The 20,576-nt window shown below is 40.7% G+C and overlaps 2 protein-coding genes across 3 annotated transcripts; both read left to right on the top strand.

Moving 5' to 3' along the window:
* Positions 1-4: 4 nt before the first annotated feature.
* Positions 5-4,546, top strand: fkbp6 (FKBP prolyl isomerase 6). Its single transcript, XM_060863180.1, has 9 exons — positions 5-94; positions 675-792; positions 920-1,009; positions 1,845-2,047; positions 2,620-2,739; positions 3,089-3,286; positions 3,830-3,939; positions 4,013-4,091; positions 4,259-4,546. The coding sequence occupies exons 1-8, from the start codon at positions 20-22 to the stop codon at positions 4,086-4,088; spliced, it is 990 nt and encodes a 329-aa protein (XP_060719163.1). The 5' UTR covers positions 5-19; the 3' UTR covers positions 4,089-4,091; positions 4,259-4,546.
* An 8,531-nt stretch (positions 4,547-13,077) lies between these two features.
* fzd9a (frizzled class receptor 9a) lies at positions 13,078-16,663 on the top strand. Of its 2 annotated transcripts, XM_060863188.1 has the most exons (2): positions 13,078-14,416; positions 14,507-16,663. In XM_060863188.1, the coding sequence occupies exons 1-2, from the start codon at positions 13,468-13,470 to the stop codon at positions 15,235-15,237; spliced, it is 1,680 nt and encodes a 559-aa protein (XP_060719171.1). In that variant the 5' UTR covers positions 13,078-13,467; the 3' UTR covers positions 15,238-16,663. The 2 variants fall into 2 exon arrangements, with proteins under 2 accessions (XP_060719171.1, XP_060719169.1); XM_060863186.1 differs by having other exon boundaries at positions 13,079-16,663.
* Positions 16,664-20,576: the final 3,913 nt, after the last annotated feature.

The raw sequence follows: 20,576 nt of genomic DNA, 5'->3' as shown, positions 1-20,576 counted from the left end.
CGACTTGAAGCTCAAAATCATGTCGACTAACGGTGTGTGTTCGAGACTGATGCAGTTTATAGACCCAGAAGATCACCACAGAGTTGGAATTCAGGTAAAAACAAACAAAACCGCTAAAGCTAAAGCTAGCTGCTAGTCACTAGCTAACTCTTAAATATTCAACGCCTGTTCATAGTATGTACACTAACTACTTGGTTGTTTTTATAATTTTTTTATTTATTTATCTTTTTTGTATTATTATTATTAGTTTTTTTAATGATTTTATCTTTAAAAAATGGTTATTTCACTTGTTAACTATTGGTAGCAGTTTTATCTTGGAGAATGTATCTTAATTATCTTTGTCATTTTAAAGTAAGGTTTAAAACTTAAACAAAAGTCACACATTTTCAAGCATTGAGGAATATACTTTAAAAATGGGAGATCTGTTAGGCCAGTGTTATAAAATAAACAAATAAATCAATAACTAAAGGTGGTCTATGCCACCCCATTTTCTGAAGATGAATGAATGAATGAATGTGTGTGTGTGTGTGTGTGTGTGTGTGTGTGTGTGTGTTTGCACACATTGCTAAAATGCAGTGTGAAATAAACTATCTGACCTTACAATAAAACCTAACTCTGTTTTGCTAGCTAATAGTTAAGCTAGCTAATTCATTTTGCATGTTGTTGCACCTCAGACCCCTTTCCAGCGTCTTGCACTTCAAATGCAAGACGTTTTAGGAGATGGAGGAATTCTCAAAGAAGTGGTACGTGAGGGAGAAGGCCCGCTTGTACCGAGAGACGCTTCGGTCAGCAGTAAGTATCAGACATGACATCATCGTCTTCCTGACCTCATTAACACCAACATTGTTCTTCTGGAATTAGTAAAAGTACATCACTGTCCACATGATGAACACATTTGTCATGTACGTTTGATCGACAGTCCACTTTTCTGGATTCCTGGAGTATTCGGATCAGCCTTTTCAGTCGACGAGGAGTCTGAAGTTTCCCAAAATGATGAAGCTTGGAAAAGGTAAGCAGTTATTGGTCCCAGTTGGCTCCTAGTCCAACAGTCTTGATCATTATTTTACGTAATGAATAGAACATGACACAGCGTGTAGCTATAGAAATAATAATAAATAACTTAAATGTTATACAGTTAATACACTCACTCACTCACTCATTTTCTACCCCTTATCCGAACTACCTCGGGTCACGGGGAGCCTGTGCCTATCTCAGGCGTCATCGGGCATCAAGGCAGGATACACCCTGGATGGAGTGCCAACCCATCGCAGGGCACACACACACACACACACTCTCTCATTCACTCATGCAATCACACACTACGGACAATTTTCCAGAGATGCCAATCAACCTACCATGCATGTCTTTGGACCGGGGGAGGAAACCGGAGTACCCAGAGGAAACCCCCGAGGCACAGGGAGAACATGCAAACTCCACACACACAAGGCGGAGGCGGGAATCGAACCCCCAACCCTGGAGGTGTGAGGCGAACGTGCTAACCACTAAGCCAAGGTGCCCCCACAATTAATACATCAAAATGTAATTATTTTCTGTAACAGCACGTTCCAAAGAGGTTTTTTTTTCGTTGACATTTTCTATAGGCTTGTATTATTGCAGCTATAAACAGTCATACTTACAGTAAATACTTGGTGTCGGTTACAGCTTTATTAGGAAATATTACCTAGACAACATTAAGTGTCATACACTGACTCTTGTTTGAGTGTTTACTATGCAGCTTCCTGTGATTTAACTGTTACTATGGAAACTATCTTTCATAGCTTAGTCAACATTTCTGACACTTCTGTCCAATGACAGCATGTTCTGTCTAATGTTTTCTCAATCAGATTTGACCGTGTGGGGTCTCGATGTTGGTCTGCGGACCATGCGGAAAGGAGAGTTCTCTCGTTTTCTCTTGAAGCCCAGATACGCCTTTGGAGATATGGGCTGTCCTCCTCTCATCCCACCTTCGGCAACAGTGCTGTACGAGGTGCAGATCATTGACTATCTTGATTCAGCCCAAGTGGACGAGTTCTTTGCACTTTTGCCGGTGAGTTTTGTATTTTTTAATGCTCCAATATATAGTGAAACTGATTTATTTATTTTTAAAGAATATACCATATGTATATAATGTTATACCATATGTGTGTGTGCCCTGCGATGGGTTGGCACTCCGTCCAGGGTGTATCCTGCCTTGATGCCCGATGATGCCTGAGATAGGCACAGGCTCCCCGTGACCTGAGGTAGTTCGGATAAGCGGTAGAAAATGAGTGAGTGAGTGAGAGAGAGAAACTCCTGAAGGTTCTTAAAGGTGCTGCCAGTGATTTTTAAGTCAAACACACACTTTGTTACTTTAGGTAAATTTACCAGCACATTTTTTCACCTGTCAGTAGAATATCAGCTAAGACGAAAAATTTTGTTCTCTGCAAAAACAACAAAAAAAAAAACAAATATGAGTCTCTTCTTGCCTGACAGCCTTCAGCATTTCAAAAATTGCACTGGTTAAGTTTAATAGCTCTTAGCCATTACAGGGTTTTACATAATATCTCCAACATTAACAATGATGTGATGTACCAAAAATGTGATACTGATTAAATTGCTGTTCGTCCACATGTTTTACAGGAAGAGCAAAATTTGGCACCTTTGTCTACGCTGCTGAATGTAGTCGACACAGAGCGAAGCTTCGGAAACCGCTGTTTCAACCAAAGCCGCTACGAAGACGCCAAACACAGATACAAGCAGGTGAGTTTAGGAATTCGTTAGGAGTTTGTTTTATGTTAGAAAATGTCAGTTCACCTCAATAACAACAAATTCATATCTGCTATTAATACCTATTTTTCCCCCTTCTTTCTTATATATTAATATTATTTTACTGCAAAAGCAATTCGAAAAGAAATTGAACAAATGACTTGATTTTAGAAGTGAAAAAATTAAGAGTTTTCCCCCTCTTTTTAGCAGAGTGTAAGATTAAATACTCTTTCACAATAAAATTGTGCGTATTCACCAATACATATCTGATGTGGAAAGCTACAAACCAAATTCAGGTAAGGATTCAGATCTGACCATCTGCTTTATGCCTTGGTCACTGTAGGCCTTGACGTTGCTAAGGAATCGCGAGACAGCTGAGGAAGAGGAGAGGAGACGTGTGGAGGAGGCCAGCCTGCCCTTCCTGCTCAATCTCTCCCTCGTCTACCTCCGTCTGGAGAGACCTCAAAAAGCCCTGCAGTTTGGCCAGAGGGCACTGAAAATCAACCCTGCTAACACCAAAGCGCTATTCCGCTGTGGTCAGGTCAGCTTCTTGTGCGCATCCCTGTCCTGTCACGTTATTAGAAACTGATACGGAAGTGTTGAGACATCATAATAGTACAATACCAAATCAATCCTGGCTAATTCTAAGAAACTGGAACATCTATCATATCAGTCAATCTAACTGCATATGATACGTTATATTACTTTAGATTCTTATTCCTCAAACACTAAAAAACCCCATAAAATCATCTGAAAATATAAATGACACGAAGGACACATCTGACCTGGAACTGTTGCTTTTACAATTAAGAGATTTCCACCACTTTCTCCTAAACAAGCAAAAATAACATTCTAAACATGGTGAACAACTCGCTCTCTGCTGTATGTAGTGTTGTACTGCACTCTGTCCCTTTTCTAGTACTAGCATTTTACGAGCTGGTTACGTTGCCAAGGATACACCCGTGTCAATCACTATGCAATGTGACACGCCCACACACTCATTAAATAACAACAATGATTTTTATTTATTTTTTTTTTTCTCAAAACAGTGAATCGGCTTTACATCTCTCCATCTCTTCAATAGGCTTGCTTAGATATGAACGACTACGAGAAGGCAGAAGATTACCTCACCATGGCTCAGGCCAAAAAGCCTTTCGACACGGACATCAACAACTTGCTACGAAAGCTGGCAATGTGAGTGGATTGATGTTGTTGTTTGCTTCGTTAATGTTGAGAGAAAGACTAAAACGTTTTTGCACGCTTTCAGTTCTTACAAGGAACACCTGGAAAAAGAAAAAGACATGTACTCCAAAATGTTTTCTGCTCTTAAATCTGAGAAGTGAACAGTAAGTAGGTCCATTTTACTAAATAAGCAACGTTGTATTAAATAACCCAACACAAGGGGGCAGTATTTATATATATATATTTTTTGTGTTTTTTTTTTTTTTTTAAACACAGGATTCATCTGTAAATGTCTGTTGCAATAATTTTTACACACATGTCTATTTTTCAGTTTCCAAGGCAGGGGGTTTGAAGAAAAAAAAGTACTTCTAAAGAATTCAGAGCTGCAATTTCACACTTCACATCGTGTTAAAGTATAACGGTGTTAAAGAAGGTTTACACCCAGTATAGATGTACACTTAACAACTACTAATTATGTTAGTTTCTTAGTTATCGTTGCATTGTTGACTTTCAATTTAGCAATTTGTTCAATTTTGCAAACGTTCCAAAGTTTTTCTTTTTATTCTTATTATTGTTCATGTAGGTACATACTAAAGATTTAGTCATTGATTTCCTATATTATGTGGAGTTTTGCGCTTACATGCTGGAATACTGCAGTAGATTGTGTTGTTTTTTTTTTTTTTTTTTTTAAGTTCATATCCAAATACAAAAATTTCAATACATCATTTCCTGTCCAATTTTGTAAACACGTCTCCTTTTCTACACACACATGCACATCTCATTGCGCATTTACAGTACAGTGTAATGCCCTTATTCTGCTTTTCTGGCATGTCTTGTGCCCTGTTTCACAGCAAACGATGTCTTGAGTGTTAAAAAAAATTTCTTTGAGTGTTTTCAGTGCATTATCACATCATAGAGCCAATTATCATCGCTGTTTTAGGTTTGTAAACCGTTAGTAATTGCTTCAAGCTGAGCCGCTGCTTGTTCAGAGCACTTCAGAATTATGAATGGTTCTCATGAGATAGAACGAGTATGTTTTGTGGTAAATATGACGTGGACACCTGACTGGTGTTTTTTGGTGAGCATCTCATTCCAGATTCATTCCCTGCTTTACTCTCATAATAAGCTCCACTCTTCTGGGAAGGCTTAAGCTAGGTGTTGGATCACGGCTGTGAGGATTTGTCTGTTTGGCCACAAGAGCGTCAGTGAGATCAGACACCGATGTCTGTCTGGTGTGCAATTGACAGTTCATCCCAAAGGTGTTGAGAGTCCTGCACATAGCACTGAAGTTTATCCAGTCCAAACTATATCCATGATACTGGAACCAGTTTGAGCCTTTAAGTTTCTTAATGGGGAAGAACGACATATGGGTGTTACGGTCAGGTATCCACAAACCTTTAGCTATATAGTGCATAATTATCCCAAACTGTTAGATTCTTGGTCAGAAAATGTTAATGAATTTATTTCCTGTAACTGCAGCTATGACGTTAGTGCAGGCTGCAAAGAAATACGCTCGTTCTACATGATCATTTCTAATTCACAGGTGTTTGTATGCAGTGCTGTTATGATATGGTAAGGTTTTTGTAATGAAATAAACATCTCACAGTCAGTAAGTTTCCACCCAGGGAAAGCACCACATCACTTTCAGTGTCCTGCGTGCAAACTCGAAGCTGATACCATCTTAAAATGGAGACACGAGACAATCAGTGTTGGACCCGGATGTCTCTGCTAGCCCTTGCATGCCCTTTAAACAGAGAACTGGTTTGTGTGTCCTCAATCTGATGCGCATTCAGAGGAAGTTTTGATCTGATAAGATGGTGCCTCATGTCATCTACACACACAGACAGATTTAGCACGGCCACCCGTCAGTACAGATCCCATCACAAGCAGAGTCTGGGTACGAGACACCAGCTTATAATGGACAGAACCTGGCAAAGAGACTTTTGTCTGCACTTAATACATATACATCATGTCTGTAAATTCAATACAGCCAAGAACCAGCCTCGTGAGCCGCACAGACTCGGCTCCACGTGCCGGCAAGTTCATTTGGCGCAAATGCAGATGGGGGGAAGAGAGAAGAGGAAATAAAAATCATAGCTCTTAAATCTGTTCGGTGTGGCAGTTAATATGATTCATGCACCAATAACTTCAGCAAACGCTGCTTTCCATTTACTCCCTCATCTCCGGCCTGGCAGATCAATGCCCTATTCATATCATCGCCACTGACAGCAGGAGCCTGGCCTTTTCTTCCCCTTTAGCTTTATGAGAGACATTTCTCTCACTTCCTCTCTCAGCCACTTTCTTAAGGACGTTTTTTTTTTTTTTCTTTTTTAGCTTTCTACTGTTGGAAAGGTATGTTTTGTGTTCTCTCTCTCTCTCTTTTCTCACCGATTAACAAACACACTCACCAGTCTGGGGTAAGATGGATAAATTTTGGAATTGCCATCCCTAGATGGACATATTATTTCTCACCGGCACATCGTCTCTCATGGTGTATACTGTAGGGCACAGTGCTTCTTTGTTAATGGTGCCGAAGAGTCCTAGTTCTGGTTGTGTTTATCCTGGCCTGTGGGATGCTCCATGATGTATTGCAAACCTATGAGTTAAATTTAGAGAAAGCAGGAATAGGTAAACGAGGAGCGGGTTGTATTTGATTTCTGTCGAATATATTGCATCGAGACAACATATTGCATGTCATTTAAGTTAATGCTTCAAACTTTTGAGATATAGGAAAGTAATCTGTAAGTAACAAAAAAAAAAACACCTACAGTTAAGGCAATATTTCCTTGAAACATTTAAGTACTTTTCTTCTTAGCGAATGATGTGTTATCCTTCGAAAGGGCTTTTTTAACAAACTCCATATGTTTATTGATCTCGAAAGAAAAATGTGTTCTAAAAAAAAAATCTTTTGCATCATTTGGCAGACGTCCTTATCCAAAGTGACGTACATTATCTCATTTTGTTATACAGCTGAGCAATTGAGGGTTAAGGGCCTTGCTCAGGGGCCCAACAGTGGAAGCTTGGTGGACCTGGGATCGAACTCACAACCTTCCGATTGTTAGCACAACACCTTAACCACTAGGCTACCACATGCCCTTTTATTTCTTTATATGGCTCAATGGTCACTTTGTTAAAGAATCAACTACCCAGGAAAGTTTGAACCAATTTACTTAAAATGTCATCATTTTGAAATGATGGCACACACGAACACCACACACTGCTTGTGTGGAACAAATCCTTACATCTCTAGTTTGTTTATTTATTATCCATGAAATGGTAAGGAATAAAACTCCTGGCGAAATAACAAAGAAGAAGAGTGGTGACACTGGAGACTCCTTCCCTAAATGTAAATAAACGCCTCTTCGCAAAAGAAACATTACATCAACAGTTTTATTTATTTATTTATTTATTTTTAATGAACGCAGCATGTAATTTGTATATTGTTAAGCTTTAGATTACGTGGAGTTAACACGAATTAGCTGTAACTAGAGAAATTACAAAGCGATAGATCAGGCTCATTCATGTAAACCTGCGATTTGAATTACAGCTAGAATTACTGCTACAGCAAATTAGTCAACACGCAATCAATCAAATAAGAGAGACATCATAAAAAGTCCTAAATATAAACCACAGACTAACGGACTATGTTGGAAAGTTCAGGCTTTTTTTTTTTCCACGTCTATGTTCCAGCTGTGATTTTTTTTTTTTTTTTTTTTTGCTCTTTAAAAAGCAAGTGAACAAAACAAAAAGAAAAGTGTTTAATAAAATTTCAACAAATGATTAAAATAAAAAAAAATAAATAAATAAAAAAACTGGTTTGGGGCCATAGCAGAAAATTCAAGCCAGATTGTTATAAAAAGGAGATTTAAGTTTATGTACTTGCATGAATTACAGGTTTAGTGTAATTACTACACATTAGCTGTTGTGTTTATGAAATCCTGCTAGCTTAAACGTATTGTAAAACGGCTGCTTTCTCGACAGCGTGTTGTCATGGAAGAAATGTGTGTCTGATGCTATCTTCATCTCTATGAAGATTAAATGATTGCGAGACAGCACAGCTATCTTAAGCATGCTTGGGCACGACTTCTATACATAACTTCTATAGTCTTCCTCCTGCACGGTGCGGGTGGTTTATTTTTTTTTCCCCCTGTGTTTATCTTGTTGTCGTCTTCATGTCTGAGGCTTTTGTGTAGCTTATTGGTTATTGCTGCTGCTGCTGTCCTCCTCGGTGTGGCTCTGAGACTTTGAAAGCCCTGACAACTGTTGGCGCGTACACTTTATAGGCAGCCGTATTTGTTTGCTTTCATAATAATAATCCGATTCCTTAAGAAACCTTTCTGAACTTTTGAAGAACAAGGACCGATGCTATTTGGGTGCCTCGACTGTTGCCAAAAAGCGATGCTGTTTTCTTCACTTCTGTGTTCCCTTTCTGTACCATGTGGAAGACAAGAATCGGACCATTCTACATAAGAGATCAAGGGGACAGGATGTTTGTATTGGACATGATCGAAAATAAATCTCTCTGTTATTAGCTTGCTTCAAATTGGAGTGCTACAATTGTCTCTGTTAAAAATATTAACATGTTAATTTGATTTATAGCAAGAAATAGCATCGAAATCGTTTTTGCAGAAATTTAGTCGACACTTTCTGACCGCTCGGAATTTAAGCATCCAACAACCTCATGGTGCTTTTGATTTAGTTTATATTTATGTTTCACATCTTGTACTTGAGCCTGAAGGCTCTAAATCCTGAAAGTGCAATTCAAAGCTGGATCCAGAATAGGCAGGTAGGCAGTCCTCCAAACACAATATTTGTTATGGTGCAAGAAAGCTAGGTCAGTGAATATCATAATATTTGGGTAAGAAAATTCAGAGTCTGTGTTTGCTCATGAAGATGACCCTCCCTACTGCTTTGACTTGTCAAGGCATCAGTCAAACGTGTGTTCTACTGTTGGTTGACGCATCTCATACGTTAACAATGCCATCTCTAGCACATCTACAGTACCTACTGTAATACACCCTTCACCACTACAGCTGCAAGACATATTTGGAAGTTACTCATTCACTCGTTTTTCCCTAGAAACAGAACTGGTTCAGTGCCAGAACGATACCACTTGACTCTTTCAGCCGTCTATGCTTTTTAATAGAACTCGTTAGGTCCACAAGACTCGCTGGTAACCCAAGCTGGGGTGGGGATGCACTTAACTTGAGGCTGTTTCGATTTATTTTAATTAGCCAATAAACTCATCTTCCATCCCAGCTGTCTTTCAAGTGTAAATGATTTGCTTGATTTACTGTATGAGGTGACTGGAATAAATGCAGCTGCCCTGATTTACTTGACGATCGCTGGCTCTTTCAGATTCAAGACTGGTTTTGAGAATCTTTTTTAGCTTGGTGTTTGATTTTCTATTTGAATACAGGCTATAGAGCTATTACTTTAAATGACATGCCTCTGAAATGCATCAGACTTCTTGGACCCCTGGACTTTTGGATGTTGATGTCTAAAATAAAATCCTAAGGTAGCATGCGTAAGTCTTTCCATCGAGTATCTATTCATTATGTCCGCCCCTTCTGCCCGAATGACAGGGTATGAGCCACCTTTCTTGTCCGTTACTATAAGCCTGTCTCTTGGCGGAAACCTAATCAGAGGATGACACACCAGCACTCGCAGTGTCAAGTGTGCATCTGTAAGCATATTTGTTCCCGAAAATCTTGGCTCCTCCGTTTCCCAAGAGGGAGTTGATCCTGCAATGCAGACAAGCCACGGGAAAGCATGGGAATATGATGTCCTTAAGGACTGCAAGGCATCTTGACAATGCACCTCAAACTGGTCCTTACTTGAGAACAGCTACGACGGTCCAGACTCTTGGGATCAGATGGCGGAGATAAAATTTAAAGGGGAATTCCATCCAACCATTCTGTGGTAAAATTAAGGGGAAATAAAAAAAAGGTTTTTAGCCTTTTATTTTAAACAAGCAGTTGCCTTCTCTATTCCGTAGGCTTAAAAACGAAGACTTTTTTTCACGGACTGTCCGGTTACAGCGGAGCACTTTACATGGAGCAAATCGAGCTTGGAGGACTCGGGCATTTATTTTTTTTTATAGAGTGTTTGCTTTCCTTGGCATTGCATGCTGTGCTCATAATTTTGGATGAAGCTAACAGGGTATTGAAGTTACTCTAGTGCCAGAGAGCCAGAGGCGTGCAAACGCTTCGGGCCTCCTGGGCTCCTGGCTAACAGTTATATTGGGAATATTCATGGTGGCTATTCTATGCGCTCATCCACAAATAGTCCTGTTATTCTCACTCTGCATTCATGTGTTCAGGAGGGTTTCTGTGGAAGAAACTTTCTTTCCTTTAAATTGATTTTCTATACAGTAGAATGTTTACTTCTTGGAAATTTCAAAGATTCTAAGAAATCTGCGCAAGAAAGTATAAAATGCATGCTGTTATAAGAATATTGTAAAGAGGTCATGACAAGTTAACTTAAATGTTAAAAGAATGCCAGCCGTGATCTTTGACCAAAGAAAAACACACAGCCATTGCAACTTGTACAGGACAAATCATTATTTATTCACAAAACCTTCACGGCAATACGCCAACCTTGACAACTCTGCCAAAGCCTTGCCGTATCCATTTATATCTTCCTGTGTGCAAACTCAAAATTTGCATAAAACCAACTGAATGTCGCTGTAAAAGGTGCCTGAAAAGTATATGAAAAGATTGTTTATTATATTCTTTTTGCCACGGTTTCAGTTATTAAACAGGTACAGGCACTGCTGTCCCCACTTTCAACCCACACTGAGGGAATAGCAGGAGGTACTAACGGGGGCAGATAGCATAGATGGCATACTAATGTCATAGAGCTGAGGCTGAGCCTTCAGGGTCGTGTTTGGGACAAGAGAGAGAATTCAAATGGAAATGACACTGGTGCAGCCATACAAAAAAAAAGACAAGGCTAATGGAACGGGTGAAATCAGAGTCGACTCATTTCTGGGAGCGTTTTTGTGGAAGTCCATCTCTGTGGGTGAAAAAGGGGGTTGCGGTACTTTAACATATAAAACAAATCAGTAGCATTGTTTGGAAAGTCTCGTGGAAAGTTTTTTTTTTTTCTGGTACCACAGAGAAATTCTTAAATGCTGCCTGTTTCATGGCCACTGGAAGGGAACAGCAGGCTTCTGTACTCCGGATTAGCTTCTACACCTAACGTATACTGTACATATAGGTATAGGTCACAGTTCATATACAGTACAGTTACTTATAAGTTATAATGACTTGTATAACCTCAAGGTCACAGATAGGTTGGAATAGTCAAACATTTGAACCAGCACCACTCACAAAGCTCTTACTGAGAGTGGTTCATAACCTAAAATATCCAGTTCCTTTCTTCTGATAGATGAGACAGATTTGTTATCTGCTCTTTCCTTGATTATTTTTTTTTTCTTTCACCCAAGGGTTTGGATTTGTACACTCACTCACGTTCTACCGCTTATCCAAACTACCTCAGGCGTCATCGGGCATCAAGGCAGGATACACCCTGGACGGAGTGCCAACCCATCGCAGGGCACACACACACACACACACACACACTCATTCACTCACGCAATCACACACTACGGACAATTTTCCAGAGATGCCAATCAACCTACCATGCATGTTTTTGGAGCGGGGGAGGAAACCGGAGTACCCGGAGGAAACCCCCGAGGCACGGGGAGAACATGCAAACTCCACACACACAAGGCGGAGGCGGGAATCGAACCCCCAACCATGGAGGTGTGAGGCGAACGTGCTAACCACTAAGCCACCGTGCCCCCCCGGATTTGTACAATTATTTTTTTATTTTTTACTACAAAAAGCTTCCTATTTACTTCACAAGTTTACTTTTTCAAGCACTATACTCAAATCTTGAATTTATCTTTATCTAAATTTTAACAATTCCAAGATCTAATACCGTCATATTTATAATATAACATTTAGTTAATGTTTTCCCTGTTCTGTTATGTTCAGTAACTTTTCCTTGTTGCTGAGGACATCACCACCAAGGGCTTATCTTTTGTACCTTTAGTATGTTTACCTGCACATGGTCTAGTTAAAAAATAGCTTTTCGATTAAAGGTGATGTTGGATACATAATGAATATGCACAATATTTATAAATATATAATAAATAATACGATTAAAAATGTACACCAACATAATCATTCTTAATCTCCATCATAATTTTCCAACATCATAATTGACAGTTGCTTCTTTTGGTGAAAAATCATATTAATTGCAGTTGATTTTTAAAATCAGTAATAAAACTAAGAAAAACAAGAAACTTTCAAACTTACTTTTACTTTTATTCCTGATGTAACTTTTTATTAATTTAAAGATTACTTATCTTTTTTTTTTATCTTGAGTGAAGATATTAACTTACTGTATTATAGTCCTGTACTGGAGGATATCAGTTTGTGATGATAATAAAACCGAATGACAGAATGCGAGTCTTGCGTGAGGTTTAATTTACTTTAGATGCCAAAATTCTATTGTTAAAAAGGACCATGTTTATTTTGCTTAATTTTGTTTTTGCACATTAATTCAAACATGCATGCAGTTTAATGCATTCATTTACTTCCTAACATACTAGCATTGTTACACACACACACACACCACACACACACACACACCACACCCACACACCACACCACACACACACAAACACACACACACCACACCACACACACACAAACACACACACCACACGCATACACACACCCCCACAAACACCACGCCCACACACACACCACACCACACACACACACCACACCACACACACACACCACACCATGCACCACACCACACACACACAAACACACACACACCACACCACACACACACAAACACACACACCACACGCATACACACACCCCCACAAACACCACGCCCACTCACACACACACACACCACACCACTCCACACACACACACACCACACCACACACACACACCACACACACCACTCCACCCACACACACACACACACACACACACACAGCTCTATTAGCTCTGGGATATTATTGGCCATATAACTGGATTCTCTCTCAGGGCGATTGTAAGCATGCGGTATTTTGGCTGAGCCCCCGGGTGAGGAGGAGTCACAGCTCCCGCCCACAGCTCACCAACACAGAGAGAGAGAGAGAGAAAGGCAAAGTTCAGTCTGAGACAGCGATCTGCTGAGAGAACGGTGCCGCACTCCGGGACCTCCAAACGGGACGAGATGAGACGCGCGCGCATTTATGGTCTGGAACGGAAATAAGGGTTAAAAGGTTTAACACGCGCGCGCTTTACTTTCATTTTAACGACGTTGATCGGAGAACTCTTATGGATCAGAAGTGAAGAATTTCACCGAGGAATGTTATTTACAAAGATAAGACCACGAACAGTACAAGCATACTTTGCATTCAGATTTATTTCCTGATATGCCTGGATTAAAACCCAAAAACTTTTCACTCATGTTACATGTTGATGACATGGAGAACTTTATGAACTTTATGTTTGCCTGCTAATGATGTATCGTGGAGTCTTTAAACGCTTTGCCATTACCATGGCATGTCATGTAACGCTCGTGGTTCTACTGTGCCAACTAGTATCTGCTACGTTCTCACTGGAGATCGGTGGTTATGATGGTGAGTGGGACAGACAGACAAAATGTGAGCCAATCACCATTCCCATGTGCCAAGGAATCGGCTACAACATGACACGGATGCCCAACTTCATGAAATATGATAGTCAAGAAGAGGCGAGTACAAAACTCATTGAATTTGCTTCTCTGGTGGCATACGGCTGTGATGTGCACCTCCGCTTCTTCCTGTGTTCCCTGTATGTGCCCATGTGCACAGATAAAGTGTCCAACACTATCCCGGCATGCCGACCTATGTGTGAGCAAGCGAGGCAAAAATGCTCTCCTATTATGGAGCAATTCGGTTTCAGCTGGCCGGATTCACTGGACTGTTCAAAGTTGCCAACCATTAATGATCCTAATTCACTGTGCATTGAGGCTCCCGAAAATGACACGGTGCCTGAGACTAGGAGAGGGGAGGGCATGCTGCCTGTGTTTACCAGACCCAGGCAGCCCGACAGCAGGCAGGGTCCATCATCTGGGACTTGTGAGAACCTGGAGAAGTTCCAGTATGTGGAAAGAAGCAAATCATGTGCGCCACGATGCACCCCTAATGTGGATGTGTTCTGGTCCAGGCAAGACAAGGACTTTGCTTTCATTTGGATGGTCGTGTGGTCTACACTGTGCTTTGTCTCGACTGCGTTCACAGTCCTCACCTTCCTCTTGGACCCACAGCGTTTCCAATATCCCGAGAGGCCTATTATCTTCCTCTCCATGTGCTACAACGTCTACTCTGTCGCGTTCATCATCCGCTCTGTCGCAGGCGCTGAGAACATTGCCTGCGACAGGGAAAATGGGCAACTTTACATCATACAAGAGGGCTTAGAGAGCACAGGTTGTACCATAGTCTTCCTCATTCTGTATTACTTTGGCATGGCCAGCTCTATCTGGTGGGTTGTTCTCACACTTACCTGGTTCCTTGCAGCTGGCAGGAAATGGGGGCACGAAGCCATTGAGGCTCACAGCAGCTACTTTCACATGATCGCCTGGGGCATTCCAGCTTTAAAGACCATAATCATTCTCACCATGCGCAAAGTGGCAGGCGACGAGTTAACCGGACTGTGCTACGTCGGTAGTATGGACATCAACGCTTTAACCGGGTTTGTTCTCATCCCTCTTTCCTGCTATCTCATTATCGGCACCTCTTTCATCCTCACCGGTTTTGTTGCACTGTTCCACATACGCAAGATCATGAAAACCGAGGGCACCAACACAGAAAAACTAGAAAAGCTCATGTTTAAGATCGGAATCTTTTCTGTCCTTTACACTGTCCCTGCCACTTGCGTGATCATCTGCTACTTCTACGAGAGGCTTAACATGGACTACTGGAAGTTCCGCGCTCTGGAGAGCAAGTGCATCTCTTTTCCCGGGCGTAGGTTTCAGGACTGTTCACTGGAGTCTTCGGTGCCCACTGTAGCTGTGTTCATGCTAAAGATATTCATGTCCTTAGTGGTGGGTATTACCAGTGGAGTCTGGGTGTGGAGCTCAAAGACTCTCCAGACTTGGCAAGGCCTATGCAGCCGGAGATTGTCAATGAGAACGACACACAAGCCCTGTCCTAGCATCAACTGCAGCAGCACCCACTGTCATTACAAAGCGACTGTATTCCATGCAAACAAACCCGACTCGTGCACAGACAGTCCCACAAGGGTTTGAGAAATTCTTGTAGCAGATTGGATGTAATTTGACAGAATTTGTACAGCGAAAGCATTTATAAGCTTCGGTAAGAGGAGATGCAATAAAGGCAAAGACATGTGTAACAGGTCATGCTGTCATGATGGCATGGTTTTGTGGTGCAAATGAAATGTAAATACAGACATTTACACGTTTAAAGCTGAAAAGTTTATTTATTACGGCTATTTATGTATCGCTTGGCACTGAATGCACTATACTGTACGTACGTATGAACATATGCTCTGAATAGCGGGGTGTAAGAATTTGGATATATTGTATATTTAAATATTTTTTTTTTTGGATGAAAGAACAATAAAAATGTTATATATTTTTTTGCAGATTTTGTTGAATTACATTCATTGACCAGTGGACCATGGACACATTTGTAAAAGATTTCCACGTAATTCTGTTATGCCACTGATTGAAAACGAGCTCTGTATGTTTTCTTAAACGTCTTCTTTTGTTAGCACTGCTGCTAGGAAATAAATTTGGTCATGCAGGAATGACGGAAAGTGCATGTAGAGGAAAAGCAGAGAGTTATGCATTTAATATAACATTTAAACAAAGGTCAGATAATGCTTCTGAAATTGCATTGCAGCTTTGCACCGAAACGTTCTGCTTATTTCAAATCCATCTTGAAGCCACAGTCACACTTTCCTAAGTGACATGAGCTGTTATTGCGTGCTCTTTATTTTAATTCCGTATGTGTTCCACAAAACTGCTGTCAGCCGATCACAGTCTTGGCTACTAATGGGACCGAAAGGAGACGTGAGATCAGAGCAGTTCTGGCTTGGGCTCTGGTCACGTTTACCAAAGTGCTTGTACTTGTCTTTTTTTTTTTTTTTTTTTTTTTGTCCTCAAGGGCAGCTGTGACCACATGCCTTTTTGACGTGTTTATGAAGTGCATCTGGATTCACTGCAGAGTAATCGAGAGCAGGGAGAAGATTTTTAGGAATTAAATTTGTACATTTTCAGAGCTTATGCTCTGCTCTCAGCCCCATGAAATCTGTATACAAGCTAAAAGGTGGCTCTCAAAGCCAACACCATTAGTCATATTTTGCTGAGATGGAAGCTCTGTAATTCCAGGTCTAGAGTAAATAGGATTTGCAGAGGCGACTCTCCCGTTCCAAATTAAGGATTAATACATGTCCATAAAACTGTCCTGCTGCTGTATGTACTCTACTCATGAGATTTTTATCAGTAATGTAAATATTTATTTCAACCCGTTTTATTATGCATTCTCTCAGCAGCTCTATATCTAATTGTACAAATGTTGTCCTCAACATGGCGACGCTCAGGCTTGTCCTTTGGATTTCATACCTGCTACATTTGGCCAAAAATAAATTGTTTTTCTTGGTGACTAGTTGTTATTATGTGATGCATTACCAAAATAAAATTATTGCTTGACTTTCTTTGCACCATGACTACTGTATGTACGGTTGCAGGATAATTTATGACTTTACACATGGCAGCTCTGCGCACCGCAGCTCCCGTGTAATTATTTTAATAATGTTAGTAATGAGGGGGGGCACGATGGCTTAGTGGTTAGCATGTTCGCCTCACACCTCCAGGGTTGGGGGTTCGATTCCCGCCTCCACCTTGTGTGTGTGGAGTTTGCATGTTCTCTCCGTGCCTCGGGGGTTTCCTCCGGGTACTCCGGTTTCCTCCCCCGGTCCAAAGACATGCATGGTAGGTTGATTGGCATCTCTGGAAAATTGTCCGTAGTGTGTGATTGTGTGAGTGAATGAGAGTGTGTGTGCCCTGTGATGGGTTGGCACTCCGTCCAGGGTGTATCCTGCCTTGATGCCCGATGACACCTGAGATACGCACAGGCTCCCCGTGACCCGAGAAGCTCGGATAAGTGGTAGAAGATGAATGAATGAATGAATGAATGAATGTTAGTAATGAGCCCTAACAACAGCTTGTTAAAGAAGCGATAAGTAATAATGTTGCTGTCCCAAACTCTGTAACGTTTCCTACCTACAGTACAACAATGGTTTCTTTAGCATTATTTGGACATCTTCCTAAAGATTCACTATTATTAGAATATTTAATGAGTAATTTAACCCGAAATTGTCATTTAATTAAATTGTCATTTAATAAAATTGTCATTTAATTAAATTGTCATTTAAATCAAAATTAGAATCGTTTTTTGCTTCTCGTACACGAAAAGTTGGAAAGTTGGAATTGCCGCGTCTCCATCCATAACACTTTTCTCAGTCAGACTTAAATGTATCTTGTTCCTACAGCCAAACAAAGAGATATTTGTCATGCAGATTGTTATGTAGATTTGACCAACACAGACAGTTTTAGGTCGAAGTGTCGGCGCGACACTACGCCGTTTGTACCGCGAGAGCGCTCAGTTTATACAGCAACAGCCTTCATTATTCATCCCATCAAGAACCCTGAGCATAATGGCCCCATTGTACACCTGGATGTTTAATGTTCTGAATGCTATTTTAGGCAAAGCATTGCTCAAAGAAGCCCCCTTTCCAACCATTCAATCCCATTATAAAGTGAATCTTAATGGCCTTGTAAGTGAGCTTGAGAACTGGACAAGATAGAACACTTTTGTGATTGTCCCGTAACTCAGAAGAGAAGCCATGTGTATGTTTAACAAGAGGATCATTAAAGCACCAGGGACTTTCCCCTTCTTCTTGTAAAGAAATCTAGAGGAATAGAGCTATGAAAGAAAGGAATAGCGCTCATTACCCGTTACCCCGCGGGTAGGATCCCTTTCCTTGGGTGTTTGAAGTGTAAATAAGGGGCCATGGTGAAAGCAAATTGAGAAGCTGTTGCCACCCTAAGGGTTTTTTTTTTAAACGTATTTAAAGCTAAAAGCATAATTTACATTCATTCACTTTCACTAGGGGTCACATCACACACACTTAAACACGGTGTTTGTTTTCCGATAATTAGTAGACGTTGGAATTGAGACGTGTATCTGTGTTTTTGCAAACCTGCTAATGCATAACATTTTATAATATTTCTATCATATGTTAATGTAGCTTTACTATTTCCAGCCCATCTGTGAGATGCCCATTAAGATTTGTTGAATGGTTAATGGTTCAGGCTTTTGTTAGAAGCTCTATTTGTGAAAAGGAAGCTGTTTGTTGCATGGTTCCGCATAGAACGTAAGGTTTCTACCAGGAGAACGAGTGGGGAAATGGTTTAAATTCTAAATGGACGCTTTAATTTTTCTCTAAATTGGATGACGACATTTGCTTATATTCATGACAGAAGCAACTTTATTAAAGTGAATTTATTTGGCTATATACCAATGACCTTATTAAGACCAGAAGCTTAAGTTATACAAAAGACAGTTGTCGTTACTCTCCAGCGGTACCTCTTGGTAGGTTTGGAAATTTTTCTCTCAGATGAAGCCGGTGAAACATTATTTCTTAGACTTGGTCCTAAAAAATATGATGGCCATCATGAGCGCTAATTGTGTCCTTTTGTCATGTCCAAAGAAAGCAAATTGAATTCAGTGAATAATTTATACTGTACAGTCGACAAGTTACTACTCACCTGGAATTCAAGGCTGTGCCATTCAGAAAAAGAAACATATTTAAACTTTATATTAGCATTGGAAATCACCCAGCTGTCCAGATTATTTTCTGGAGCATATGTGCCAGGAAACACATTTTGTGTTTTTATAGTGTTTTCTTGAAATTGGGCCTCAGCTTCTCTTGCCTGACTTGTTTAGATGTGACAGTCAAGAGCAGGCCCACTGTCTGGTTCAGGCAATCCTCAAACCTCCAGACAGTTCAACCTGACAAAAGGGCCTTTGCTGGGCTTTGGCTCCGGGATAGGCAACACAGAGACGGCTTTGTGCTGTGGTTGAACGTCGGAGACACACCGTGTCTTGTTGCTCGCCAAACTGTCAGGTCTCTCAGGTCTGCACAAGCCATCCTTTTTAATCAGGTTGTTTCTTTCATGGCTGTCATGTCGAATAAGAATCATACAACTGCTAAGAAAAACCCATGAATCCTATTCTGTAAATCAAGAAAGTTTTGGTTGATTTTTTTTTTTTTCAGCTCAACCAATCAGCATTTATATTGTATTTGTTTTCTACTGAGGCTTGGCAGAGTACAACATACACCTCCTATAACTGAGTCGGTCCATGGGAAAGGAAAAGGGCCTCATTAGAAAGATTAGCGATAGCCTACTGGGTTTTTATATCGAAATCTGTTTACAGCTTAAACACTTGCCTTGTAAAACCGGTCGTCCCATGGTGGCCATATCAGGGTTCCTGTTATTAGTGAGATGAGACGTTCAAGGCTAGTAAAGCGCACTGCCCCCAGCTGCGCCATGTGCTGCTAGTTAGTCACCCTCACGCTAGCCATGCTAGCAGCCCGTTTTTTGGCATCCAGACTTTCTCTCTCAGGCCTGGCTGGCGTCACCTCGCCCGGCTTACGACTCATGCATGTCGGTTGATCATGCTAACGGTGTCTCGGATAACATTCCTTGCAGACTGCTGGCTTGAGTGAGGAAACTCATAAAGGTAATTAAGGTGTCTCAAAATGAGCGTGCTGGTCAGTTTAACGGCAGCCAAGAGTACTGTGAAGGCTTGTTCTCTTAGCGTCAAACTGTAATTACATTTTCCACGGTCATTTAGCGTCTAGGGGTCTTAATAATTAGCCTTGAGAGGATGTCAGAATTTAACTTGTGAATTTTATTGACGCAGTATGCATTAAGTTCCCTATAACTCTGCTACGGCTACAAAAAAAAACTTTTGTTTTGTTTATTTAGGAGGAGAGATCATTGTGGAAATTTTTGTCATGCTAAGTTTAAGGCCTGAAATAAGCATACCATTTGAGTGTTTGTTCGAAAAGCCAACCGCTATCTAATTCTCATAGCCATATGGCTTGTGGCAACATATCACCTCAAGTTAACTTTTAATTAAATGTAAAGTAGACTCTGGACATTGGGGTGTTTTGTGGCCCTGGATTTTGGGTCATCTGGAGATCAAATTTGTGATGCATCTTACAGAAAAGTCCATGAATTTGGTTCAGGGTCAGGAAGAATTCAAGTTCATGGAGTGAGCTACAGTGCCTTGACTCAGATTGCATGATCTCCACTGGCTTATTTCATACTTTCTTGTTCCAGACCTTGTTTGCATGCCTTTTCCTGTCAGTGCACTCGTTGTCGACTCAAGGACACAACCCAGGACCTCACCGAAAGACCCTGCACTTTCTCGGCAGTTGCGGCTGCTGATTCATCCATTTCTGAAACAAGACACGTAAATAAATGGCCTCCCACTCATGCTGAAAGTATGATGCACGGTAAATGATTGGTGAATGTGCTCCTGTTCTTTTATT

The sequence above is a fragment of the Tachysurus vachellii genome, chromosome 26, assembly GCF_030014155.1.
Source record: "Tachysurus vachellii isolate PV-2020 chromosome 26, HZAU_Pvac_v1, whole genome shotgun sequence".
NCBI classification, from domain to species: Eukaryota; Metazoa; Chordata; class Actinopteri; order Siluriformes; family Bagridae; genus Tachysurus; species Tachysurus vachellii.
Note: the sequence above shows the minus strand (reverse complement) of the source record. Positions and strands in the feature narration are given on the sequence as shown.

Excerpts from the sequence above, each read along its gene's own strand:
- fkbp6 (XM_060863180.1), top strand. The coding sequence starts at position 20 with ATGTCGACTAACGGTGTGTGTTCGAGACTGATGCAGTTTATAGACCCA. Across the intron at positions 95-674 it reads ACCACAGAGTTGGAATTCAG|ACCCCTTTCCAGCGTCTTGC; the intron begins GTAAAAACAAAC and ends GTTGCACCTCAG. Across the intron at positions 793-919 it reads GAGAGACGCTTCGGTCAGCA|TCCACTTTTCTGGATTCCTG; the intron begins GTAAGTATCAGA and ends TTTGATCGACAG.
- fzd9a (XM_060863186.1), top strand. The coding sequence starts at position 13,468 with ATGATGTATCGTGGAGTCTTTAAACGCTTTGCCATTACCATGGCATGT.